At 41.8% G+C, this 27,994-nt stretch overlaps 2 protein-coding genes across 9 annotated transcripts; one reads left to right on the forward strand and one right to left on the reverse strand.

The window, feature by feature from the left end:
* Positions 1-1,127: 1,127 nt before the first annotated feature.
* On the reverse strand, positions 1,128-9,506 carry LOC145933328 (uncharacterized). 6 transcript variants are annotated; one of them, XM_083032927.1, is made up of 8 exons: positions 8,501-9,474; positions 7,245-8,027; positions 4,458-4,808; positions 3,903-4,049; positions 3,583-3,743; positions 2,750-3,037; positions 2,369-2,609; positions 1,128-2,161 (listed from the first exon to the last, which is right to left on the reverse strand). In XM_083032927.1, the coding sequence occupies exons 3-8, from the start codon at positions 4,806-4,808 to the stop codon at positions 1,904-1,906; spliced, it is 1,446 nt and encodes a 481-aa protein (XP_082889053.1). In that variant the 5' UTR covers positions 7,245-8,027; positions 8,501-9,474; the 3' UTR covers positions 1,128-1,903. The 6 variants fall into 6 exon arrangements, with proteins under 6 accessions (XP_082889053.1, XP_082889054.1, XP_082889056.1 ...); XM_083032928.1 differs by having other exon boundaries at positions 9,400-9,453; XM_083032930.1 differs by lacking the exon at positions 7,245-8,027 and having other exon boundaries at positions 9,400-9,506.
* A 1,136-nt stretch (positions 9,507-10,642) lies between these two features.
* Positions 10,643-27,900, forward strand: Atos (atos homolog atossa). Of its 3 annotated transcripts, none has more exons than XM_083032915.1 (9): positions 10,643-11,275; positions 20,277-20,494; positions 20,873-21,096; positions 21,476-21,698; positions 22,111-22,279; positions 22,597-25,210; positions 25,504-25,825; positions 26,003-26,202; positions 26,532-27,900. In XM_083032915.1, exons 2-9 carry the CDS (start codon positions 20,279-20,281, stop codon positions 26,698-26,700), a joined length of 4,137 nt encoding a protein of 1,378 aa, XP_082889041.1. In that variant the 5' UTR covers positions 10,643-11,275; positions 20,277-20,278; the 3' UTR covers positions 26,701-27,900. The 3 variants fall into 3 exon arrangements, with proteins under 3 accessions (XP_082889041.1, XP_082889043.1, XP_082889042.1); XM_083032916.1 differs by lacking the exon at positions 10,643-11,275 and adding an exon at positions 18,852-19,478; XM_083032917.1 differs by lacking the exons at positions 26,003-26,202; positions 26,532-27,900 and having other exon boundaries at positions 10,797-11,275; positions 22,597-25,252; positions 25,504-25,625.
* The last annotated feature ends 94 nt before the right edge of the window (positions 27,901-27,994 follow it).

Below are 27,994 nucleotides of genomic sequence, written 5' to 3' on the forward strand. Positions count from 1 at the left end.
TGTCCGCTTTCTCTTCCTTGTGCGAGCAAACGATCGATCGATCGATCGTCGAGGACGATCCTGAAGAGAGACACACTCGTACCGATAGCGAAAGAACGAGTCCGACGTTTCGATTTTGCAAAAAGTGCTTGCAAATCGTGTTTGACAGCTTCCTTTCTAAATTGCTATGCATAAGAACAAATGGGTTTTTCAATAAAATGGCTTTTCAAACGCATGATTCTCTCTCTATAAATTTATAGATCTATTGAAATTAGATAGAGATTCATAAAAATAGAATAATGTATAATGATATAAGGATTCTATGAAGATGATTTTCAAATCGCGATACTGTCTGCAAAATGAAACCCGTCGGACCTGTTCTCACGCGACCTGTCATTATAATACTTCGTAATTATATTAGCGTATTGCGTTATATCGCATTTTTTAAATTCGTAATAGTACTAATAAAAAACGATAACGGCAACCCAAGCAACGATAACAACGTGTTCGCAGTTTAACAAGTACTTAACGATATACTTATAGCATGGCGATTCGTGCAGCGAGAGCGAACTATAATCTAGATACGTAACGTTAAAACAAATATTCGTTAAAATAGCACCTTTCCATCCCGGCCGGGGTCCTCGTGACATGCCGCGTGTCGTGACTCGGTGCTTTTATTGATCTCATTAACCGTTGGCCTGATTCAATCGAGTCTCGTACTACATCCGCCCCGATATGCGCTCGAGCATTACTCGAGCTGCTTCTCGAATTTGTCAACGTCCATAAATTTATCGATCGCCGTGTCTGTCTCTCTATATATATGTGTATATATATATATATATATATATATATATATATATATACATATAGACTTTTTTTTAACAAATACAATTTTTAAATTAAAATGATATATTATACCGCAGGCTGCGAAGACTCAAAACCTAGAGTAGACTTCGATAAAAAGAAAATTAGAGCAGATTTCAAGAATTAAAATTATAATTATGTCAAGCTAGTCTCTGAGAATTAAAATTCATATTGAAATTGGAAGTTTATAATTGTTGATGCAAAAATAGTTAATGAGAAGCAATAAAACGTCACGACATTCAACAAACGAGAATCCTCGGAACAGTACAGGGTTGCAGTCTTAAACTTCGCTGAATTGCAATTTCTTTTGCCTCTTCTTCGTCTTTTTTTTTTTTTTTATTTTTTTAGTCACGGCGATCGGTGCGGAAGAACATGCATAAAAGACGATCGACGTCACGTCTCGCCGTGAATTCGTTTCTACTTTCAGTCTTTCTCCGTGTAATCCAGTCTACGATTTTAGCACCATCATGCAGCTTTCCCCGTTCGTCATCATCGATCGAACGGGTTGTTAGCCGATCGTCGTATACTTTGTCGAATCGGCTACGCGATATAACACCTGGACGTTTACATAGCTAATACAAGATCTCGTTAGAATTCAAAGATTACATTAAATTATCGATGTTTGCATGCAATAATCTATACGTATTCCTAGCGCCTAAAAGGGGAAGCCTTGCCGATGCCGATTTGGAGAACAATTTGCGTTCCGTCAGATTCTTTCCGCTCGGTCGACAACATTTCTCAGTCTGCAATTTCTCAAGTTACAGTTATTTACTTTTTATTATCTTATCTCTCAAATTACTTTTGTTTTCGCGAAATTTCGAACGAGTTGTTCACTTCTCTCGGGCTTAATGTTTCGCCCGACTTGCAATTTTTATATTCCAATTGTCTACCGAGTTCAGCACTTTGTGTGTGCAAGCCTTCCCAGTGAATTCTAATATCTAGATCGCAGTATATTGACAAAATGAGGACGTATAAAGAGCCTGTCGGTCGCGGTTCTCTTCCTTCGCGAATCACCCGATCGGACTGTCGTTCCCCTTCTCGTTTTCCGGGGGCATCTTCGCTAGTTGGTCGCGTCTGGATTCGGCGAAGACGCCGGACTCTGCGGCGGATCGGCGTTCTCGGCGGTGTCTCCCGAGGAGGCCAGCAACGAGGGGGTTATCAGCATGCCGCGCGGGCTGAAGGTGTCGCAGTAGAGGTTCTCCTTCTTGTGCACTCGTCGTACGTGGCTGCGCAGATTATCGCGACGCGCGCTCCTGTAAGCGCAATGCGGGCACAGATGCGGCTTCTCGCCCGTGTGCATGCGCCGATGCTGTATCAGCTGTAAGAGAACGAGAGCAAAGGAGGGGTTGATAATTAACGTGTCATCAAAGATAATTAATGTATCTTATGACAAATATACAGCTGATTGAAGGTCTAGCGAGTGATACTCTTAAGCGAAGAATATTGTCGTCCGTCAGTCGATTCTTTATCTATATTTCAATTGATACTATCAGATTAATTTGTTTTGACAATTTATTTTACGTACTTTTTTCAGTTGCACCGTGCGAAAGATGCAGATGTCACAGCAAAAGTACCGGTCGTCGCGATGCCTCCGCATATGCCTGCTGAGATCGACCTCGGAGGATCGGTCGGCGCCGCAGACGGCGCAGCTCACCCTAGTTTCCGGCGCGGTGCCCCTTGCGTGCGCTCGCAGGTGTCTCTGGAACGCCTTCTCGATCGTGCACGCGTACGAGCACAGCGAGCACCGATACTCCTCTCTCTCGTATCTGAGTCGCAGCGCGAAACGGAAGATATAATAGATAACGTGAAACGTCAAATTTTGACATTTCGTAAAAAATATCGGATGAAACAAATTCCAGAAGGAATATATATAATTGGATATGTGTATAAAATATTGTTCGAGTACCTATACCTGACGCGTTGCAAGGCCAGGGAACGCTTCTTTCCCGTGGGAGTCATCCCCTGGGCCACGTGCGCCGCCACATGAGTCTCCATCTCGCACCTGCTGTTCGTCGTGAAGTCGCAGCCCGTGGACGGACACCTTTTCGTCTCGCCGGTCTCCGTGCCGGACAGTGCCGGATGACAGTCGGCTATGTGTTTCCTCAGGGCCGGCCTCGTCGGCGCCATTACGTCGCACGAGCCGCACGAGTAGCCGCGGTGAACGCTACTCACGTTTGGGCTGCTGCCTCTCGATCTGATGATTAAATAATACACCATTACTAATATCACTGTTTAATTAACTATGCTGTTTAAGTAAACAGCAAGTTTAATCTACTTAAAAAAAACTCAAAATGCAAAACACTAAAATTTAATTAAAAATAACAGTTGGATGAAAAATAGAATATTTAAAAATTACAAAATTAATTATATAAAAAAATTACCGAGATAATTTTGTACCGTAGTTATAGTGACTACCCTTTAAGCTGTATCATGACCTTAACGAAGCCATAGAAATTTTAAAATGTTAAGGGATATCAGTTTGCATCATTAATCTTAAGTCACAAAGACATAGCGTCATCTATTATAATTTAACTTTATCCGTCCATTTTATTACCGCCACTTATTACGTCATTGTTAACGTAATAATGATGTATAAAATGTCTTACAGTTCACGGCATAATAATAGATTCTCCGATGAATCTTGATATAGACTTGAGAATTTTTCTTGAGAAAAATAATCCTTAGGTGTTAATCATCGCGTTACGACAAATAAGTTGTAAATTAATTAATTCTACGTACTTTTCAGTGTAGGACGAGTGCTCGCTCTCGGAATCACTGTCGGAGGGAATATTGAGAACTTCCGTTGCTTCGAGTGCCGCGGTGGCGGCTGACAGCCTCCCCAGCATCGCCGTGTAAGCACCCAGCACCCAACCGTTCAGGACTGGCGTCACCGTTCCTTCCTGAGTAAAAGATTAACGATAAAAAAAAAGGTATTTATATAAGTTTAAAAAAATGGCATATAGATTTATACTATGTTGCAAGACGCGAGAAAGAAAAATATATAGTTGAAAATTCGCGACATGTGTTTGCAAAAAAAATAGTTTCACATAATCCCCGACCTTGTCGAGGGCCAAGCACGACATCGGATCGGGTAGCTTCGCGATTGACAGATTGTTGTTGGCCGATCTGTGCGAACTGTCGGTGCTGCCGGTGTCGCTCTCGTCGCCGGCATCTTCGTTGTCGTTGCTCTCGGTTGGCACGAAGGTCTGTGATCAGCGAAGAATATAGTACCAGTATATTGCATTTATATATATTTATTTAACTTAAAAATTTTTTTAGACACGTGAGTTTACGTGAAAACTAACATTTAAGTTTCAAGTTTGCAAATTTTTACAAGTTCAAAAAATAGTTTTATCCAAAAAAATCAAATATAAATATGTACTATATATAAAAGCTAATGCTTCATTGCTTGAGTAGAGAAATTAATTTAAAGATAATTAATTTAACTTAAAGATAATTAATTATCGTTTGCTTAACATATTCATGATATTTAATATAATTATTATATTCATTATACATTAGGTACATATTCAATTTGTTACAACAAACTAGAAAAAAATAAAATAATAAAATAAAAAATAATTATTATACTGCACGTAATGACAGAATTTTACCTGACTTTCGTTCTGATCCTCGGCCTTTTCGATGTTGCCTTCGTTGTCGTCGCGCTGCTGAGAGTCCTCATCTTCGGCGTTCGTGCTCTTCTCGCCGTCCTCGGCGTCCTCGGCATTGGTGGAAGCGACCGACGATGGTTTCGTGACCAGCTCCATGGGGACGTAGGGCGGCCCCGCTGCCGTCAGCGGCAGCGGCAGCATGTCGGGCCGATGAAGGGCGCTCAGAGCGAAGGCGGCCCTCGGCAGAATCTGCGATGTCGCACCGGAAGGCAGAATCGGGTGCCTTCGGGCGAGACGCGGGTCACCCCAAAGTTCACCCGCGACGTGAAGACTCCAGATCCCATATTCCATCTGAAATGTTGTCAATTTGGCCCTCGATAGGCTCGATTCGTGCGTGTAAAAAATATAGGAGAGCCGGAACAACAATTTTTCACACAGTGAGTGAAAGAGAATATTTTGCACATCCCATTTGGAGGGAGAAAATAATTTTTCAAAAAAATTTGCTATACAAAGTGCTTTAATATATGCAAAATAATTTATTCCGCTAAAAACTATATGTAATAATATCTTTTTTCTTGTAGAGAGAGAATTTAAAAAAAAAGTGGAATGTGCAAATACTTATTGTAGTTTTTAATTACTTCTATTTCGATAAATAATTGAGCACCAATTCGAGAATTTACAATAAAAATGGTACATGTTTGATATCTGTTCATAAAAAATATGCTCTTTAAATATACAATCTTGCTTTTAAAATCAACTTCTGTGATGGATTTTGTCTTAAAAGATTAAACTTATATTTGATATATTTATAAAGTATCTTGTAGATGTATCGTGTTGGTGCGCATGTTATTAACAATGATTACGCGTACAGGATTTGAATATAGAATTAGAAATACCTGGAAGCTTAAGAGATTGAATCGCTTGGAAACGGTGCTCATTATGTTTGTATGGACCGCACGGTGTAAAAAGAGTAAGGGTAGGGGGACGAGAAGAGATTAGTAGTGGCCCTCGAATCAATACTTACGTGCAATTTTCAAGCCAACCGAGCATTTGTTATATTTATATGTAATTCTGTTTTTTTTATTTATATTAAGTTGTGCATATTTAATTTAAAGTCAGTAAAAAGTAGTCAAACGTCCTTCATAGTTCGATCCTACTTGTGTAATGATTGCGGTTAATATTTTTTTTATATAAAGAAAATATTTACAATTATTTCATGGTTATTTTTTTACGAATATTCTTGAATATATTCGCTCGTTATTGTATACTAGAGTATTCTAGAAATATGTATAGAGAAGAGTCGAGCAATATATGCGGTAACCCGAAAGTAATCTGATCCCGAGTAGCGCGAGGTCAAACATCTTAAAGCATACTTGCAGTAGAAATGCAGAGAAAAGTATTATAGGATGAAAAATTATCTCTTTCTAAAAGGAGTGTCTATTTCGGTTCTTTTAGCTCGCCCTGCGTTTTCGATTCCTCCGCATGCGAATTCGCGGAATATTTTGTATCATTAAAATCAACTTCTCTTCGCTCTAAAATATTTCATATTCCTTTTTCGTGCTCTTTTCATCGAATAAAGAATATTATTACACCTGCTACGTTACTCTTGTCAAATAATTACTATACGGATGTTGCAGTTTACACTCTCTTAAATGCAATGAGAACTCGCGGACTTGTAATTACGCTATCCTTCTCATGGATCATTTTACAATCAACATGAGACAAAAAACTTATCAGTAGGATAAAGTCAAAAATGCAGCTCTTTTGTTCAGAAAAATTAAACATACATATTTAGCGCGAGACACATTTTATAATTTTTTCAACATAATTCTATAAAATCCGTATAATATTAATTAAAAAATTAAATTGTGAAGAATGTAAATCGAAATAATATATCTCAAAATATTTTTTAAGAAAATGTTCACAACTTTTCTCTTTTCCGATTTCAATGCGTAAATAAAACACGTAGTTCATATCACAAGTCCATATGTATGCTTACTACAGATTTAGGCAAAGAAATCATCCCTCGAAATTAACTTGAGATATTTGATTGTAAGAAAAAAATTATGTATTCTCAAATTCTCTATTTTGTCTCTATTTTGTTCTAAAATACTTTTATTAATTCGTTGTAATTTTCTTCAAAAATCAACTCTTTACAAATATGTACATATATACACATATACATATATATAAAATGCTAACTTTTGAAGAAAATTACAACGAATTAATAAACATATTTTAGCTTAAACGAAATAGAGACAAACTAGATAATTTGGCCTATACATATATATATAGTATATGTGAAGCGCGAATGTATATATATATATACACATGCATACATATATACATATATATAATACAATAATATATATATATACAATATATATTTAGTATACCTTATGTGTGTATGTATGTATTGCGCGCATTAATGCTAAGCAAGTTCCGATTTTTTAACTTTAATCTTTCTAAGTAAACAAATATATGTAAAAAAAGAGAGAATTTATTTCTCGGAAATCTCGAAATTTGAATCGTGACTATAATTCTGATGTAATATTTGCAGTTAAGCAAAAAAATCTCGATTTATTATTCTAAATGATTCAAGGAACGGATGGAGAAGGAGATCTCTTTTCTCGCGAACGTAAAGCTGAAACGAGTCGCGATTGTTTCGAGATCGGTGATGCGCGAAAATTGAATCGCCGAGAGAGAGAGAGTATAATACAAGAGACGATTGCGCGAAAATCGTAAGAAATCGGGGGTCCCTCGGGGGGCGTCCCTGTAGTGGCCTACCGCAACAATTCTGGCCGATCGTCATTACGCTGGAATCATCCCCCTCTCGTTGCCGCAAGGCCGGGCCGATCTCCACCTTACCGATCGACCGGAAGTTCACGCGCGTTGCGGCTTAGCGCCGCCTCCCCCGCCACACTCATGACGACGACAACGACGACGATGACGATAACGATGTGGTGGAGGACGACGACGACGACGACGACGACGACGACGACGATAATGCGATAAAGGACGTGACGTCGCCGCGATCCACGAATACCGGAGTCAGGGAGAAACGAGTCGCGGGTCCGGATACGTGCCGCCGTAGAACGAACGAACTCGCGAGATTCCTGACCATTGGACCGACCCTCGTGCATGCATACTTTAGCATAACGTTCTCTATACAATATCCAGAAAGAGAGAAAGAGACACGGGGGAGACGAGGGGGAGAATAGGAGGTGGAGGCGCGCCGAGGGTAGGATTTTCTCTCCTTCTCATCCCCATCGGCTTCGCCCTTTCTCTCTTCCTCGCACGCGTGTGGTCCCCTCCCTCGCGTCGCTCCGGGGGGGGCCCCGACAGTAGTCCTACCCCTCGCGCTGACCCCATCCCCCTTCACCCCGCCGCCCCATTCGCTGCCGCGAATCGATTTGTTATTGTTTTTGTGTCTGCGGTCGTCGCGGCGGATGGAGTGAGCGGGGTTATATCGGGGGAGGCGAGCGGGCGGGTGCGAGATGGGGTGGGATTGCCGGTGCCGGTGGTGCTGCTGCTGCTGCTGCTGCTAGTGCGGCTGATGCTGGTTCCTGTCTGTAATGGTGGTAGTAGTTGGTGGTGTAGTAATGGTGTGGTGGTGATAGTAGCGGTGGTGGTGGTAGTAGTGGTAGTGATGGTGGTGGTTCGAAGGCTCGGCTTCGGTTTTCGGGCCGGCAGAGAGGCGACCAGGGTGAATAAGCTGCTGCTGGAGGGCGGGGGAGGGCGGGAGTCGCGAGGGATCGCGAAGGCGAAGAGACAAGGGGGAGAGGAAGAGAGAGAAAAGGGATAGATACATGGTTCTGATCAGTGGCGTAGCCGGCGTAGGACGCGAAAGACATTCGGAAAAATTTCTCAGTTTTTCCCTTTTCTTTATTCATGCGTACAGACATGCGCTTCTTGAAAGCTTCTTAGCGCCTTCGGTAATAACCCCCTTCGTCCCCCTTACAGCATCTACGTAAAACTGTTGCTATTTAACGGGAATGATGAGTGATAAGAACTGATACTCGTCGAGCGCGATGTAATCTTACTCTGGAAAATGGAGTCTGCTCGCGGAAAAAGGGTTGATCACGCCATTGGCATCGCCGCTGAAAGGAGCGAGAGGAAAGCGAGAGGGTTGAGGATGGAAGCTGGCACAATGACGAAGAGGAAACGAACGTGGCTAGGGTGCGTGGAGAAGGGGAGAGAAAATCCTCGCGAGGGCACGGGCAAGGAAGGGAGGGGGAAGGCAATCGCATGGGTTAAACCGAGAGGGGATGTTACGCGAGGACGAATGCGTGAGGGAGAGGGTAGCGCGGATCGGATTGCGTCCTCGGGTTGCATTGAGGGTGGTCGAGAGAGAGAGATAGTGTCGAGCGGAGAAAGAGAAGGAGAATGAAGAGGGAATAGAAGGATAAAGAGAGGGAGAGGCAAGAGCAAGGAAGAAAGAGAGAGACGGAGTGAGACAAGAAAAGCTCGAGCAGGGTAGGAGGGGAGGGACACGTCGGCATCAGCTTGACAGGTGACAACCGATCGGGCCACTGACGTCACAGATCACTCGGCCGAGCACGCGCACGCACAGACTACGCGACCCGCGACGTGCATGAGTTCGGACCTTGCGTATCACACTCGCGTACAACCACCGTGCACATCCTTTATCGATACACGTCGTCACACGCCGCTCGAAAAAAAAGGAAGAGATCTCGCGTGGATGGGCCGTAAATGCAAACGGGGGGGGTGGGGGCGCAGGATGCACGCAAACGGGGAGAGAAAAAAATCGTAGCGGAAATCGAGCGTGACGTTCTTAGAGCAGGAGAAGGGAGGAGAGAGAGAGAGACAGAGAGAGAGAGAGAGAGAGAGAGAGAGGAATGACGAGTGACGGATTCGCGAGAATTTTTCGCGCCGCTATAAATTCCGGACTCTGTAATATTAATAATTGCGTGGTATTTACCGGGTTTTAACACCGGCCGATAGCCCCCGCGCGCGGCGCCTCTCTATCTGGTTACCATTACACTCGGATGTATGAAATGCGCCACGGGCATACAACCATCCCCCCACAATAGCCCTATTTATGATTGGGCAAAATTGCTTTCCATGCGCAGAATAAAATCTCGCGCGCGGGTCCGGGAAAAATCCGCGGGGCGCCGCGACGGGACGTCACTTTTCCCGCCGCCGCTGCCACCGCCGCCATCGCCGTTTTTTCCCCCTTTGACTCGAGGAAAACGCGACCCGAGTCTCGAGACCCCGCGCGACGACGACGTCGCCCTTTGCGTGTACGCGCATAGCGTAGGCGCCGCAAATTTTCCACGTCCAATTTTTTACGGCGATCTCGTCCGACCGAGATTCGCGAGAAATTAAATATCGTCCGTCGCGCTCGCGCGCCCCGAAGCGGCGCTGCGTTCGCCCCGCCGCCTCGGCCAATCGCCGCTCGACCTATCTACCAGTAGTTCCAAAAAAGCCCGCCTTCAGCGGCAGCGCGACACGCGACGTCAATTGTCACGCTAAAATATGGTTAAAATATAATACGTACATTTATTTTCCGAAGCCTCGGTCGATTTATTCGCGCGTTTCCGTCTGTATTTTCTACCTGTATATTTTCTCAGCGTTTAAGGTTTGGTAATACCTTGGAGTTTTGTTATAAATATATTGTCAGGCTGATTACGCATATATATCCTCTTGCTTGGTATCATTAATTACGGAGACTGTCATTTATTCCGTTATTATATATACAATGTGCGATATTGATTTTAAATGATAATCAAGAGAAAGATATGAACTAAAGTGATGGTCGACAATATATAGTTTTTATGAAATGCATTTGATCGTGTACTGTATTGCATTGTTAGGTTAAATGACAAATTAGACAAAGTACACATGTATATATATAATATGAATTTTCAAAACAGTTTTCTTAATAATAAATACTTATTACATTATATTATATTGTTGTAATTGTCTATGCAATCTGAACAATTTAATATTGAAAATAATATTTTAATAAGATACAAGTATTTCAGAATTAATGTTTTATTTTCGAAGTCAGTTGCAGATTGAAAAAAGAACCGAGGAGAAAATAATAATCTTGAATACCTTATTTTAGAGAAATATTAAAGTCATAATATGCCCTTTCACATCGTCATTATTCACTCGCCATATTGCAATTTTGACAGAACACGGGATTATCGACGGGATATATTATTGTCCGTATATAATCGTACTTGCTTTTGATGCGCGCGCGCCTAGAGATTATTCACGTTCACGAACACTTCGAATCGGACCAATAGGAACAAAGACACTTGGCTGCCTTCTCTCCGATTGGACGACGGCGCGATCCGAAGAATTCGAAAACGCCAAGCGGAACGCAGTTCTACGGCAATGACGTACACAATTGTGTATCGAGAAGGAACATTTCGCTCGGGAACGAAGTAACCCGCGGCCAAGTTGGCTGCCGTGCGCATTTAGATTCTAGCATCTAGCCAGCCGAGTGGCCGAGTACTGAGTGCCGAGTCAGGCGAGCCAGTTGGTAACAGACCTTCGAGCGGGTCGTGCGCGTGAATCGACGGCTGCGTGTTCTGCCCCCGTGTTCGGTCGAGCGTTTCTCGATCCGATCGCGTCTGGGAACGCGTCAGCGTCCAAAGCGGTGCCAGAGTCTCGTGTCTGTCGACGGGGAGGAGGAAACGGCGAGTGCCGTCGTCGTCGTCATCCGCGCGACGTCGCGCCGACGGTCAGCTGCCATGGGGCTCGTCGACGGGATTATTTGACCCACGGGAACGACTCCAGGCTCGTCGGTGGGATCGTGAGTCGTCTCGTGTAAGCGCTGCAAATCGGTAAGTGCAAAGAACAATCTCTTCGTTATACATATTGTCATTGTCGTCGCGCGAGGCTCCCGCATCTGTTCTTCGCTCTCTCTGTCGTGACAGCGTTTGTTGTTTCTCCCGTTTGTTCCTCGGCGCAAGGACGCTCTCTTCCTGAGAAGAGAAAGCGTTTTCTCGCGACCGAAATTATTATTCGTCGCGATTAAACGTGCGGTGACGTGCTCGATCGTGCGCGAATCGAACACGAAAAACGCGTGAGTGTCTCGATCAAGGTTGAAAAACACATGACCTTATCCTTCGCGGAGTTACGCCAATCTCTCAAAACACCACCCTCTTTATTCTCTTACATTGTTTCGCGATGAGCTTTGGCGTGCATAATCTTGCATCATCCGAGCCAATTGTGTATCGTTCGAGACATCCGTTCTCTTTCAACTTGCAATTAATACCTTGTCTTGTATTTTCTTTAAATGTAAAAAAACCTTTGTACGCGCAGATAGTTTTTCCCGAAAAAGGTATCCAACAGAGATTTTATCCCTTTTAAGGACGCATCATCGTTATTTTGGAGAGGCAATAGCAATAAGTAATACAGCAATAAGCGTGAGAGTGAACATTGTCTTGCGAATACAATCGAGTTTCCTTAGCCTTTGGCGGATACTACTAACAGGCGTCGTGTCCCAGCTGTTCATGACAGCTCGGAAGGGGGCACCTTTGTCCGCTCGTCGCTGGCCGAGCCTCGGCGCAGCCGATTGTTATTTATCCCCTCGGCCCCGATGCCCTCCTTCGGCTTTGGTCTCCTCGACTGGATTTCGCTCGTAGCTCGTAGGAGAGAACGAGAGAGGGAACGTGTATTTTAAACGCTTTCCACCCTTTCGATACCCACTTTTCTAGCGTGAGAAGAATATTGAGTATTCGTATATCGACTAGAAACGTTCGTAATACACTCGAATAATTTTTTTCTTACATTACGTTGACTCTCTTTCTCTCTTGGATTAAATGGCTTTCTCGAACATCTCGATCATCTATTTCGATCTGCGATAAAACTAATCTTCATTGTCTCTTTGAAACGAGAATGAGTTTTTTTTTGTGCGCAATCCTTGAATTATGCCCGCCTTTCAATGTCTATCGAAGAAAAAAGTTGATAAAGAAGTCGACATGCATAATAATAAGTTACATAATTTCGCGTATTCGAGGTTTTTTTTATTTGCTCGTACTTGAAAGTTACTGAAATGTAACATTTATCGCGCTTGTAGCGTTTGTGCTTTTTAAAATTTATGCCCCGTGGCGCTCAAAGTAAATCGAAACGCGATTTATTTAAAAGTCGATATCTGATTAAAAAGTTTATATAGTAGACCGATCAATCTATCTCGACCGACGCGAAATTGTGCCACTTGGAATGTGATAAACAATCGCGCTTCGATAATATCAATTTACGTCGAAGACGAATTGTGAAAATTATAACTTATTTCGCAGACAATAAAGAAAGGCCGATTAGACTTTATATTTGCCCGTGTTACAAATCGATAAAATGATATCTTTCATTCCTATTGTATAAATGTAGACAAAAGCTAATTTTTATGAAATTTAAAAGATGAAATTTTTTTAAAAGATAAAATTTGAAAATACTCAAAATATCTTTTTTTCTCTCCTCTCTTTCTCTTTCTCTTTCTCTTTCACGTGTACTATAGTCACTCGGCAAGATCATACCTACGTATACAGTCGGCATCTGCAAACGTTTACCGAGCCTTTTAAGAAATGAGATGTAATTCGGAGGCTGGGTCTAGCCGGGTCTACTTCAAGCCACTTGAGCTTTTATGGCTGTACGGTTGAAAGATACGTCTCTCTCTCTCTCTCTCTCTCTCTCTCTCTCTCTCTCTCTCTCTCTCTCTCTCTCTCTCTCTCTCTCTCTCTCTCTCTCTCTCTCTCTCTCTCTCTCTCTCTCTCTCTCTCTCTCTCTCTCTCTCTCTCTCTCTCTCTCTCTCTCTCTCTCTCTCTCTCTCTCTCTCTCTCTCTCTCTCTCTCTCTCTCTCTCTCTCTCTCTCTCTCTCTCTCTCTCTCTTTTTCTCCCCCGCCGAACGTGTCAAAACAACACGGGGGCGTCGTCTCACAGCTCGTTCGTTGAACCCAACTGTTTTGGATGTGCACCTAAAAAAATTCAAGGTGACGCCCGCGGTACACGTTTGGCTCCCCCGATCGTTCTCCTTCGCGAATCTCGTGGTGCAGTTTCAGCCTCGTTAAAGAAAGAGAACAGGATCCGATGATAGGCTCCTGGGCAAGATGAAATCCGTTAGCTTCACGCTCGCTTTTCGCTCGCTTCTGGATCTTTAGTTGTCTTCGCAACTTTTCAAGAAGTAAACTACTCGTATCGAGTTATCTCGACAACATTCGAGAGATAACAGATGAGCTGTACAAACATTCGAAAATTCACACGCAAATTCTCGCGTGAATGCAAAAGTGTGCTAAATTTCATAGACATACCATTATTTTATTTATTTTATTAATATTTTTATATTAGTATTTTATATTATTTTATTTTATATTAATATGAATATTTTTATTATTTTTTCAATTTTTACAAGTATACTATATTTAAAACTGTAAAGTACATTTAATTTTTTTTTCGAAAGATCATTTCTTTATGTAATCAATGCTATTCTATCTTTATATCATCATCTTTTGCAGATATTAAGATTTATAATAACGTATAGATACGTAAGTCTTCCTATATAAGACGTATCCTCTTTTTCTCTTTTGGAGAAACTTTCTGAGGTTGTCGATAAAAGTAACAGTTGACGTACTCTCTCGCGAGGCGTTAAAGAAAAAAGCGTCACGCGAGAAGTGCGAAGTCCCGCGAAGTGTCCACGTGAGTTAAAATTGCGGATCTCGGCCTTGGTGGGCAAGTATCTATAAATATGAGGTTCGCTTATAGGCGACCCGCGACCGAAGGTGCAGCAGCGCTGCATCGTCGTCGTCCCTCGACAAGGCTGCACGCGTTAGGAAACGCGCTTGTTCTCTCTCTCTCCTGCCTCTGTCTTTTACACATTACGTAAGGCCCAGCGATATCAGGGGACGCGAACAGAGACCTACAGAGTGTTTCAAAAGCAATGGCTTACTATCTTCTTTCAAAGAGGGAACGGCGTGTTGCTTTCGTTTTCTTTGACAACTTTTCTCCAACCAGTTTGATTTTCTTAGTCAAAAATATTGGGACTTGTAGTTCTTCAAAAATCGGTCGTAAATACATGAAAACAACATGGCAAAAAGATGGTAAGCATAGGTAGAATTTTTCTAACAAATAAAATTTTAGGAGAGGAATGGGAAAGATGAACAAAGGAACACCCGCTGATTAGGACTGTAATCCTGCGAGTTAGAATAGTTTTTGAGATGAATAGGAATTTTGGAATAGGTGGTCGTATCCGGTGAACGATATTGATGGAAGGTCGAGTTAAAAGTTCGCACGTGTGGATTTTTCTATTGTAGTAACATTGGCCGAACGCGCACGATTACTTTAATCGCGCTGCGCACTTTGCGCACGTAGGCATGTGCAACCACGCGCAATCGTGAAATTACAGTAGTGTTGGTTGCATAATATACAGGTAACCTAGATCTGCACCCACTGCTTCCCACCCGTTGACCTCGTTACCCTCCTTGACTTTGCCTTAGCGTGTAGAAACCTTTATTTCCAAGACGAGATGTTGCTCGCATCTCGGCGAATCATCTCGGCGAATGGCGCAACAGAAAAGATCATAGGACCCGAGGGAATCCAAACAGAAACATCCACGTGTCAAGAGAACTTGTAGAACTCGTGACTAGCTGTAATTTAAGAGATGCAGCGCAAAGTGATATCTATGTATCTCTTTTTTTTTATATATTCTCGCGCTACTCTCGCGTTTCTGTCAATTTATCGTGTCCTACATGAAGCTGATCTAACGTAAAGAGAAAGGAATATTTCTACGCGAAAGGTGAACTGATTCGTAAATAAACCATCTGGCAACTGACTCGTACGAACAAAATCAGATCAATGATCTCTTTTTTTTTCCCCCGAACCATCGAAGCTCACTTTCACCGGTGTGAGCGCTGGTATACGCTTGCTTTTGCTTTTATTAAGTCATTTCGCCGCGAAACTACTGGGGGATCGGTTGTGTCTATTTCAGTAGATTTACATGTTCGAATCCCCCCCCCCCCCCGATCCGCCACTTACAACGTACGTATATGAGAAATCATATTCCTATGATCACTATTTTGTTACTTTTACAACTAGTTTTGCTTCGTGCGACAAAATTACTATTTAAAAGAAAAGAGCTTGCGGAATTTCGTGTAAAATTTTTTTTTAAACGTTAAATAGATATTTTTGCACGGAGAAACACTGCCGTTACTGCCGTTGTTATCTCGTTGTTACAAGATTTGTCATCCTATAACCAATATCGGGATATAGGTTCGCCCGGAAACCGTGTCACCCCCTCGTTACTTGGGCCAGTCGACCCAGTTTCGGGCTCCCATTCGCTCGTAAAATGCGGAACGCCCGGTAGATGGGCGCTCCAGATATTTTTTTTATTTTTCGTTTTAGATGACCCGCGCTAAAAGAGATATCGATTTTGCTTGAATTTTCCATACAAGCGGGAAAAAGAGTGATCGTAGAATACGACGCGAGTTACGAGCCTACGATTAGCTGATGTTACCATGAGCAGATATTGAAGCTTAAAGGTCAAGTCGAACGACGACTGTTGCGAGTTTTCCTTACATGGAAAATTTCTTTTCGTGCATACGAATATATATATATATATATATATATGTACATATTGATCTTGATAAATTATTATTATATATTACAACAAATGCGTTCGTATGTATGTGTGTGCGCGCGTTTGATCTAAAGAATTTGTTTCTGAAAGATTTGTTAATATTCTTTTCATCTCACAATTTATAACGTTAGAGATTAAAACTCAGACGATAATAATAAAATGTTATCTGCGCAAGGGTTAAGTATGCGCCGCGAATACGCACAATATTCTTGTCGATAGTGCTGTGTTTCGCCATCGTAAAACGCCGAGAAACCTACCGGAAGAGCGAGTTTATTTCTGGGCAGTCTTGAAAGCGTTCCTTTGCCAGTCGAAGAACGGACAAGATCGATGTGTATATCACACAGACAGAGCTAACTCGTTCGTCACCGTCTTTTTCTATCAAAGAAAGATTCAATAAAATGAGCGAAATAAAAAAAACATCGTTGATCGAAAAGTTAATTTAAAGAAACTGTTACTGGACTTTATATAACTTAAACGAGTTTCGAAAGTCGTGAAGGCTTTTTTTTTGTTTGTCGCGTTATGTCCTTTTCACAACTTATTTTCTTAGAAATACGCAGTTGCACGAGAAGGAAAGGAGATAAGAAATAAGAAAGGTTCGGATAAGCAAACAAAGGTGTCGGAATTAGCACGTCTTTAAGACGTCATTAACATATGCTCCCGGTATGTTGAGTCATATTATATATTCTTGTGAAGTTCTATTTTCTTCGAGCTGGCGTATCTTGCCCTTTATTATTCACTCTACTGGGGAGAGATAAATGAAGGACGGGATAATTATATTTGATGTGTCCTCAAATAAAAGTCGAGAGAGCGAGAGAGAGAGAGAGAGAGAGAGAGAGAGAGAGAGAGAGAGAGAGAGAGAGAGAGAGAGAGAGAGAGAGAGAGAGAGAGAGAGCCTTTTACCCCTTTACTACCCGCATCCGCAATATGCGTGAATTTGCTTGTACGCTGAAAATGACGCTCAAGTCTAAAGGATAATAGTTCAAAGGTTCTTTACCGAGGGCAACTCGGATGAATTAATCTTGATTTAAATTAGAGACGCGATTTTTTAGCATCTTGGAATATAAAAGTAATATTGAGAATTAATTTGAAGTCTATCTCGAGTAAGAAACACAGGTTCTCGAGGTTCTGCCTCTCGCATATCATCGTAATTAAGGGAATCAATCATACTCCCTGAGTCAGAACTCGCGTATATGATTCACAGATCTTCCTGACTCATAAATGCGAACGTATTAAATACATCCGCCTGACAATGAGACGCGGTTCTGAGATCACGGAGGCTTGGTAGAAATGGACAGTCGGTTCTCTCTTTGTCGCGAGATACGCGCTCCGCGCTGGCTCGCCATGTTCTGACAGCGCATCGACGCGATCAGCTGTTCGGCGACAGCAGCGTCGCTCGCGCCCAGCTGTGAGCGGTGCGCTCAGCTGACGACGCCATCGATACACACCGTCCTCCCCTCTCTCCACTCAACGCGCTCAATCGTTTCCCTCTCCTGATGCGAACGTTCAGGAACGAGTCGAGTGCCTCGGCGCCCACGGTTCATCTTTAATCATGCGTATGCGCGCAAATGTCAAAGACATTTCCTTCCGAATTAATACATTTTTAATATATGATTTTGCGTTTTTTAATCAATTTGCGCATTTAATATACACTAGTACGATATATTAAATGAAACGCAATTATGTAACGAGAAATATGTTGTCTCGCAATTGCGAAATAATTATAAAATATTCGAACTGCACAATCCCGAATTATTCCTCGCGAAATCTCGACGTTCGATCGACTAAAGGGAGTTCGCACGAAACGGAACTTTGCGATGTCGGATTTTTTTTATGCGACACACGTGTCGCAGCGCCGCTCTTCGTTCCGTCTTTCACGTCTGATAAAATCGGAAGGACGAAAAAAAAAACCACGGTAGCCAGGCCGCACGAGCGTGTGCGTTTCGCTGACGTAACGCGGGCAGCGAGAGTAGATATTAAGAGACCTCGAGTTTTCGCTCATGTTCGCTAGCTTTCCGTTTATATAACGCGACGTTAAGTACCCGTTCGCGAAACGTTCGATCGCGTGTACCTACCATACTGCTGAATAATTTTCTTTCGTCCGCACACGAGATATCACCTTTCGCGTACGTTTTTTTTTTCGATAATATCCCCCGTCTCTCCCGAAAATCGAAGACGTGTTTCTCAGTAAAAAATTTTTTAGAGAAGAACGTGACAGAGATGTGGATCAAAAATTTATTTTAGAAAAGGAACACATTTCCAATTTCGTGTCAAAATTATTTTCTCATTTATATAATAAATATAATATATGAAAGGCGTGTGGGGCTCTATTATTATTTTATACGTTTTCTTGTTTATTATTTTTTTCTCTCCGAATGATAATTTTCCTTTTTGTTAAATATGATTAATCGCGTATATACTTCAGCAATCAACGCTATCTAGTGCGGAAGATATATATATATATATATATATATACTTATCTCGTTTTGTAGATAGAATCATAATTGATAATCACATTGATTACTTAATCGACAATATTCGCCGTGATAATTAGTCTCGAAATCAAGATAATAATATTTTGGAAACAGAACCAATAAATCGTTCGCTCGCAACTGTATAATATTTGCACAATTGTATTATTTCATAATTAAAGGACTTGTTCATTTTACAAATCATACATTACATGCCTCACATTATTGATATCGACATTTATATTAATATACATATATAAAACGTATGTCTTATTGATAGTACAATAAATTGTCAAACGATGACATATCGTTAGTATATAGTTGATTTTCTGATAAAATAAAATGTGAAATTTTTTATATTAATCTAACATCGCGAAATCGATGTAACATTTTTCCCCCAAACGTGAATTTTGCGATGTCGCGGACACAACAGGAGGGTAGGTGTAAAAAAATAATAAAGTCCACCTTTCAAGGTAAAAACAACAACACGAATCGCGTCACGCGGCTCATTTTCTCGTATACTTCGCAGCAGCGAAATCTGAACTCCGTCGAAACTGCGGTTTCCACTCCCGTGACTTATTATAATAAACGCGCCGCGCCACGCTTATATAGGGAAGCGTTGAAAACGCTTAGAACGCAGAAATCGTCAACGAGAGAAGAGACTCGCGGAATCGGTGATGCGCGAGCGAGTCGCATCGGCCTTTACCGATGTCGGTTGTACTAACCGTTCGGAGAACCTGTAACCCGCCGTCGCGAACTGCACCTTGTTTTCTTTCGTCACGTGTTGTACATACGCGCGACTGTGGCGGCGGCGGCGGCTATAACCAGTCCTGCGGATGTGACACAACAACAAATTTAAAGGGACGACAAAAATCCGAGAGGCACTCCTACGAGCCGTCCCGAGCACGTTGGCCCGCACCCCGAGATCGTGAAACCAGCTCGCACTGCGAGGTTCTCGGTTTGATAAGTTTTCGTTTAAGGATCGTCGAAAGATTTATATAAGTAGATATCGCTGATAAAATACCGAGTGTTATACCCTCGTTCTTTCTCGTTCACGGATATCTAATCATCCAAAAATTTCAATTTCCACGAATTTCAACATTATCTTAATTCGAGCACATTTATTGAAAATTTTGATTTACCTTTTAATTTTTTAAGCATGTTTTTTTATTTTATTTCTGCAGATTTTGGGTTAAAATGATATAAATTGAGATCTCTCATCCTATTCCTATTCTTTAAGGTATTTTTTTAGATATCGAGAAAAATTACGATAAAAATTGCTTGTATTTTAGCTATTTTTTTCCCCTTTGTCTTTCGAACATATTGGACTCTCGTGGAGAATTTTTTCATGATTTTTCAACTTTTATTTTGTTCTACTCATCTCAATATTTAACTCTTCTCAATATTTAAAATTACATTCCATTTAAATGAAAATCATTCAAATAGGGCGAATAAAAAAGAGATTTAATTAACTGTCTCCAACTGACCTTAATTGGGAGAAAGCAATTAAGGAATCGAGTACACAACAAAGCCTCGAAACTTTAATACTTATTTAAGGCGAGACCCAAAATCATTATAAACGTATCTGCAACTAAACTTATTACTTTATAATCTCTCTATGTGTCTCTGTTAAATTTATTATATATCCTTGACAGCAGAAATAGTATATGTTGAAAATATCTCGTTCCTCCGAATTTATAGCTATTGGTAGATTCAGGATGTAGATCGTCGGTTCTTTTTGGATTTTAGGTATGCACTGCCTAGGCGCGGAGACGGGAGGTGGCACCTCCAGCCCGAACGGGGCTGGCGGCCGGGGTGGTGTTCTCAGCGTGTTTCGAGCCCTTGGAGTCCTAGTGTGCGAAGGGAGAATCCAGGGCCCTCCGCGTGGCTACAAAGAGGGCCCACACTGCGCACCGCCTATGCAGGCGGTTCCGAACGACCACGTGTGCGACGAGAACAACTATCTGGTAAGTAACATATGGTGTCCCCGTTACTCTCCGTTGTTCCTAGGCGACCTACTTTAAGCGCTGCTTTCCCAGCGGGCTATAGTGTGAGCGAGGAGATTTCTTTGTCTGCCAATTAAGCGAAATAATTTCAATCTTTACGGGAATTTATAGAATAAAAAATGGAATAATTAAATGATATACATATATTCACTTTTATATACAAATTTGATAATTGAATAAAATAATAGGGATTATAGAAAAAGAACATAGGCTTATAATATAAATTGAGGAAAACTCCAAGATATTAATCAGGCCAAAAAAAGAGAGTTTTTATAGTATTAAAAAAGTAAAAAAGATAATTGTACAAAATAATGGGACATTTTTTTTCAATTTTTCAAGTGCAATCGATATCAAGTACTAATTCAAGAGATCGCTGAACGCCTCTTCATCGGATCGTATCTGTGCGTGGAAGTACTTCTATGCAGCGATTGTCCGTGCGGTTTGGGAAAGTCCACATGCAAATATCCTGTATACCCCGTGCCGTCCTTATCCATCTCGCCATGGCAAAAGTGTACTTCGGAAATGTTACTGGAGTACTGGTGTATCTGCGTTGTCCCGAGCAAGTAAGTCGTAAATATTTTCTAATTAATGTTCTAATTAAATATTACCGTTCTTTGCCGCAAGCTAATTAGAAAATCAAATGGATAGAATGGAGATGAGCCAAGCAGCTATATTAATGCACAGATGATCAATCTGAGAGAGAAGAGATTACAGTTACATCTCCAATTACACATCCAAGAATTTACACATTAGATAACGAGACGTTTTCGATCTTCAGATCTGATGAAAATCTGATTGACTCATATTTGTTTTTATCTCTTAAGTTTAATTCGAGTCCTTCGAGGATTTAATAATATATTTCCAAATCTAGAAAGTAAGGAATTTAAAAAGTAGATGTCTTTCTTTCTCGTATCACATTTGTATCGGATTACTTTTTTCCAGAAACCCAGAACCAATGAATTTCCAAGGATTATACCAGGCAGTACGATCGCGATTGCACTTCAGCCAAGTCGCGGCATGGTGGTCGCGCAGCAACGGCACGGAGCCGAGCTACATTACCACCCGGATCGTGCCGTACACCGAGGACAATCTCAGCAGATTCCGGGAGACGCCGGTGGAACATACCTTCCCCTTGGCTGGTAACGGCGACGGAAATTCCATCAAGGTATGCGAGGAGAATGTGCGATTTGTAACATTATTTAGTCATATTGCAAATCTGTATAAACTGACGAACATTCAGATTTCCGCAAAAGAAACTTTTCCTGCACGATCAAGCGTTAAATTAAAAGAATTATCATAAGGATTATGTGTACTGCATACATAATACAAATATTATTTTATATATTATAATAGGGGCAAGTAATACGTGGATGTCAATGCGTTAGTTTCAAGGAAAAATTAACTTCTTCGTTGAAACTAATTTGTTGTGTACTTGGTACGATTAAATTTAATATAATTTTCAAATCGAGAGCCTATAAAGTCTTAGTTACAAATATTATATATTGTCTACTATAATATTATATTACTGTCTTATGTTGGTTCGATAAATGTAATAGATTTGTAAACTTTTATTCCAGGTAACAGTTTGGGCACTGCCGCGGATGGAGGAAGTGCCTGTGCTCACGTGTTCGCTGCATCCGAAAAAGGAAAAGGACGAGGAAGACATCGCGAGGGCGTTAACGCCCACCAAGAGCATCCCGTTGGGATCCGTCAGCGCGCAAAACCTCGAAGGCCTCGTCTTGCCTGGTAATGAATGACACGCACGGAGATCCTATAATTGATGTCATCTTATAAATAAATTGATTCTTGTGACAATTATTAAGCGTGTTTGCGAACAAGCATACAGCTAGAGATTACAGTATCAAATTTTCACATTCTCATGTTTTCTTGAATTCGGGACCAACCTGCAAGAACGATTACAAAAAAGTAAGATTATTATATTTAATTTAAATGCAGAAAAGTAGGAATCGATTTAAGTGGCGGAAATCGATTTTGATACTTGGACATTCGCCAAATCATTAAGAAATAATCGTATAAATTATATAAACCATCTTTTTCGATAGTTCTGGTGGACGACAGACTGCAGACTACCTGCAACAAATCGGGCAAGCACGACTGTCGCTGCGAGGAGGAGGATACGTCTCCATTGTCGCCCACCATCAGGTCTAACGGTGAACGGAAACGTCGTCGATCGCTTCCCTGTGGCCCGGCGGAGAGTCCCTGCGTGACTTTGCAACCCGCGCCGTTGCCGTCCGTTCAAGAATGCATTCTACAAGAGATAAAAGACAACATCAACTCGTCCAGCTTGAATTCGGGAGGCTCTATCGAGATGGCAAACAACAATCGTAGCGTTACGCGGACTCTTCAAAACAGATCGGAGAATAGGGACGAGGTGAAGACTCGTAACAATCTGAATTCGGATCACTTGGAGCGTTGGTTCAAAATACAGTTGAAGATCGAGAAGGATGAGGGCAATTTGGAAAAGCGTTGCAAGCGCACGACTACCGGGGAAATCCCGGAAGTTGTCAATACGAAGATCAACGTTGATCGGATCCAGGAGAGCTACAATAATTCCGCTAAGAATTCCAACAATTCTGGAAGTGAGCCTGGTGGTTCGTCGGAAGTTACAGCCACGTCCAAAAGCGGTGGACTATTAGACAATCTCGGAAGTACCTTCGCTCCCGTCAGCTGGTCTTTTGTTTCTTCTTGGCAAAACAGCAATATGAATAGCAAATTTCAGAGTTTTCGCGGTGCAAAGATCCGTTTCAATGATGCCGAAAAGAGTTACAAGTCGCCAATTTTTGCGGATGTGTCCAGTCACGCTCCGGTCGGTCCCTATGCTCAGCCCAATCCTTTTCACGAATCGAATCCTGGACCGTCAACGTATGAATTGTTGCAGAAGCTGGATAATTCCGCTTGCACTGTACATCAGAGTTGTTCTAAGAATGTCAATAAGATTGTTACGGAGACGCGAGTATCGACCGGTCAAGACGCGTTAGAAGTTAATAAAGAAGACAATACCACCAAGAATAATCAGAGAAAAGCCGATAAGCGAGGTCAATTGATGTGGACGCTATCGTCTTCCGACGAGAAGGACAAGAGGGAAGAGGGAGGGTTATTTGATTGGTTCAGCAAGGTACCTGGAAGAGTCTTGGGTGTTGCGGCTACTAAAGGCTATGTCGATAGCGACAAGACAAAGAACGGAAGTTTGAAACAGCCGGACCATTCAACTGGACAGCAAGATACCAACCAGGAAATCAAATTCAAGAACTGCAATCTAGAGTTGAGTCAGCGGGAGGTTGACGAAGTGTTGGCGGTGCTACGAGCGAGAACACCGTCGGGACGTAGAAGGACCACTGTCAAGAACGTGAGGAAACGCGGAGAACGACTCGGCGAGAGAGGCTGCGACGACGCGATGGAGAAGGTTTCGCCAAAGTGCGCGAATTCGGACGAAGGAGTAGCTCGGAGTAATTCTATAAATCGCAACGTCGGACCCGTCCGAGTTCGCGCACTTAAATCTTGCGAGGATTGCAGCCGCGGAGTGTGTAAGAAGATAGATCATCAAGTACCGGAAGAGCAGCCGAGCCCTCTAGATCGAGTCTATTACGACTTGAACGTTTATCATCCAGCGCATTCGAAGCTTATCGGCAACAACAACACTGACAGATTAAATGAGGATCCGCGCGTGGAGAACGCGGATCGTTTGCGAAACGTCTCCACTAAAGCGGACGTGCTGCTCGGAGCGATTCTACGGACTAGCAAGGACCCTCGAAAGGGCCTGTCGAACATCTCATCAAACGGGACCAGATCAAAATCGACGATTAGCATCGACGATGACAGCAGCGACGATGATGTTCATTCTTTGAGCGTCGATCAGCAGGACCACAGGACAACCATCTCGCCCGACGACGAGAAATCCTTGCCGTTGAACAAGAGATTTCACCGGTTCCGGCAGTTGTTCAAGAAAGAAATGAATAAGAGGATCGCCATGATGGCGGAGGAGAGCCCATTCTCGTCGGAGAATTCGCCGGGTTCGACACCGCTGCCGCAATGCTTCAATTCGACGTCGTCACGCTACAACAACGAACAGTCGAATCTGCGCAACGCGAGAAACGGCAGGGCGAAACGACGAATCGACTTTGCGAACTTTTCAGAGGAGAGAGAGGCTGCAACGACGGTTCCGGAGCTCAGTACAAAAGACGCACATGCAAACCTACGCAAAACGCATAGTACAAATAGCAACGATCGCGAATGTAACGATTCTGCGGGCCTAAATAACCGGCAGAATCATCACGACGGACGGTTGCTCGTAGGTACGAAGGGATTCTCCGAGATCGGGGATGGAGAATGCAAGAACGCGAAGGATATTGTTGCTGTTCATCGGAAGAACGATTCGACTAGTCCGACCACTCTGCAGAACGGACATTCGTCTTCCAAGGTACGAAATAACAATAACAAGGATGATCTCGCTGAGACGGGAGACGACGAGACTGTCGACAAGAGCGTGCCGTCCGCTCTCGAGCAGGAGAGATTCCGCAGATCCCTGGAGAATGCGGCGTCGATGGTGTTCCACAGTAGAACTGGTCTGCCGCTGACTTCCAGTCCGGCACCCTTGAGGAGGGGCAGCTGTTGCTTCGACTATGACAGCAGCTTGAATTCCGTCTCCTCGAAAAGAAAGTACGAAACGTGAAGGAATATTGTCAAAAAGAATATTCGATGGTAATCATTGAACGGTATTATTAGATAACTGTAAAAAAAATTTTTTTTTTTTTTTTTTTTTTTTTTTTTCAGAATTATTTATCTGATAAATTTTTTCCTCCGAAGATTTTTCTATCGTTGCTATGGAGATAAAATCACAAAATTACAAAAGTGTCGAAAAAATACTGTTGTATAATATTTTTCATTGATGCCATCATTCGTTAATGCTGCAACAGAGTTTTTTTTTCTAAAGCGACGCTTTCACGTTTCAGCGCGCTGTTCGAATTGAATACGCCGCCGAGTCCAGGTGCGGTCTCGTTGGAAGAAACCGATCGCGAGACAGAGACTGCCGGTGACGGCGAAGAGACGCCCAAGAGACGCTCCAGTTCTCGCCACCGACCGCAGAGTCACGCTCTTCTAGGCAGCTTCGAGGAATCGGCGTTGAATGGCAGACTTGAGCCGGTGTCTACGGTTCACGGTTTCACAGCGGAACTTGGGGCCAGTGGTTCCTTCTGTCCGAAACATCAGAAGCTTCCAGTCACTGTGTTCTTCTACACGCTCGGTGACAACGATAAAGTCTCCACACCATACCTTGTACGTTTCTTTTTTAGAATCAATCGCAGATATTCACGTGCATTTTAAGCAGCATATACTCTGACATATAATTGTTGTTATAAATAATAAATATTAATTACACAGATAAGATAAAATCTTAACGATATAAAAACAAATTATTCGATAACGAAATATTAAATTTTCTTATTTTTGCAGGCTCATATTAATCTTGAAAAAAAGGGCTATCAGGTACCAAGAAATGGCACTATCCAAGTGACTCTTCACAATCCACTGGGTACTGTCGTTAAGATGTTCGTAGTATTGTACGATCTATCTGACATGCCGCCGCGATCTCATACTTTTTTACGTCAAAGAACACTGCGGGACAAAACACTGCGCTACCTCGTTCACCTTAGGTACGTGCCATTTCTAATTTAAATAACGTTAAAAGCAAGTCGTATAAACCTAGACAAACAGAGTAATTGGAAGGCAATATTCAAATTATGCATCAATTTGCATTTAAAAAAATTAAATGTATAAAAATTGATAAATATTTAAAACAATATGTCTTTTATTCATTAGCTTTTTTTGTTTAATTAAAGATCTGCTATACATTTAAAACTTTTGTATGACATTTTAAAGCAAAACACGTACTCTTAGGAATATTTGCGGAAGGCGAGAATGCTGAACAAATTTTTGCAGAGATGATTCCGAGAGAGATGACAGTGATAAATTCTCATTTCAGATTTATGTCCAGCAAGTCGGGTCGAATTTATCTGCATACGGACATCCGTATGATCATCTGCCGCAAGTCCGACGTGGACACGGCGTCGGACTTGGGCTCGGAACCGCCGAAAGAACTCAGGAGTTACATCCACGGCCCTACGAATCCTAAATTTTCGCCAAGGTGCTGAGCCACGTGGTACTTTCCATGGGGCTGCTGCCAATCGTTCCGCCCGCCCAGTCCCCCTCAAGTCGAAGTATGATCGCGACAAACGATCTGATAAGATCCAAATTGGAGATTGATTTTTGTTCTTCTAACTCTTTGCGATGCGGACAATTATGATGATTATTAGTTTTTTCATGATAATAGAAGGAAGTAATCGGAAAGTGTTCTTATTATTTATTATTTCTAAACGTTTTGTTCTGTTGAAACATCGGGAACAGGAATAAGTTGTAGGAATAAGTTATCATGTTATAGTTGTAATAATATTAAGACGAAAAATGTGTATACATAGTTTTTTCGAATTATTATTAAATATTATTTCTTAAAAAACTTTTTTTATCGCGAAGGGTTATAAGGGAGGGGAGTGATGAAGAATCGAAAATAGTGCGGAAAGATTATGCGAACAAATCAACCGCTCATGTTGGAAGAATAATTTATATATCGTGTCACTCGTGATACATCCTCTTTCTTTTCTTTTTTTTGAATTATTGTAATAAGTAGTCGAGTTTTTTTGCGTTGCTTTTGGCGGAGAGCCAAGGGTTAGATATTATGAAATTGTTCCAGCAATTAGGTTCCAACACAATTGATTCGCAAAGCTAACTCGAAATTGCTCCCAGTGTCATTTGGGTCCATGGTTCGCACTTGCAATATAGAATACTGCGTATAAAAGAGTATAGTGAGAATTTCGCGTACAGTGTTTTCGTTTTATCATTTCTTCTATCATTTCTTTTGTCTCATAGCATTAATGATATTACATAACGAAAATTCTGGTACAACAAATTGAATAATCTTTTTATTTCTGGTCGAACAATTAACGATCTCGATGATAATTGGAGATAATAATTGATCGACTCGAAGCTCGCAATTTACTTTAAAGTTTCTTTGTGCTATGCGTAATAATTATTATTCTATAGTATACGTGTGTAGTAATAATTATTCTATAGTGCATGCTGCTAATCATCAGTTTAATTTACGGAGTTTATCGCAAAAGCTGGACGATCTCGTTGGGAGGCCATTTTCTCAACTTATTGCTGTAAATATAGTCACGCGTAGAGAGTAAGTCGAGTAAGAGTTTTTAAGCAGGATGATAACTGCCATTGTGTGTGTAGCACTCTACGTTGAAACGAAAAAAAAAAAAAAAAAGAAGTGATATATAAGCGCGGAAAAACGTCGACGAATTCGGTCCCGCGTTCGGATCAATATGAATATAATAAGAGAGATCAAAAACTGATTGTGATGGAATGGTATAAACGTGCAATGAA

The sequence above is a fragment of the Prenolepis imparis genome, unplaced genomic scaffold, assembly GCF_030444845.1.
Source record: "Prenolepis imparis isolate NDT839.2.m4 unplaced genomic scaffold, iyPreImpa1.0 SCAF_3, whole genome shotgun sequence".
Taxonomy (NCBI): Eukaryota; Metazoa; Arthropoda; class Insecta; order Hymenoptera; family Formicidae; genus Prenolepis; species Prenolepis imparis.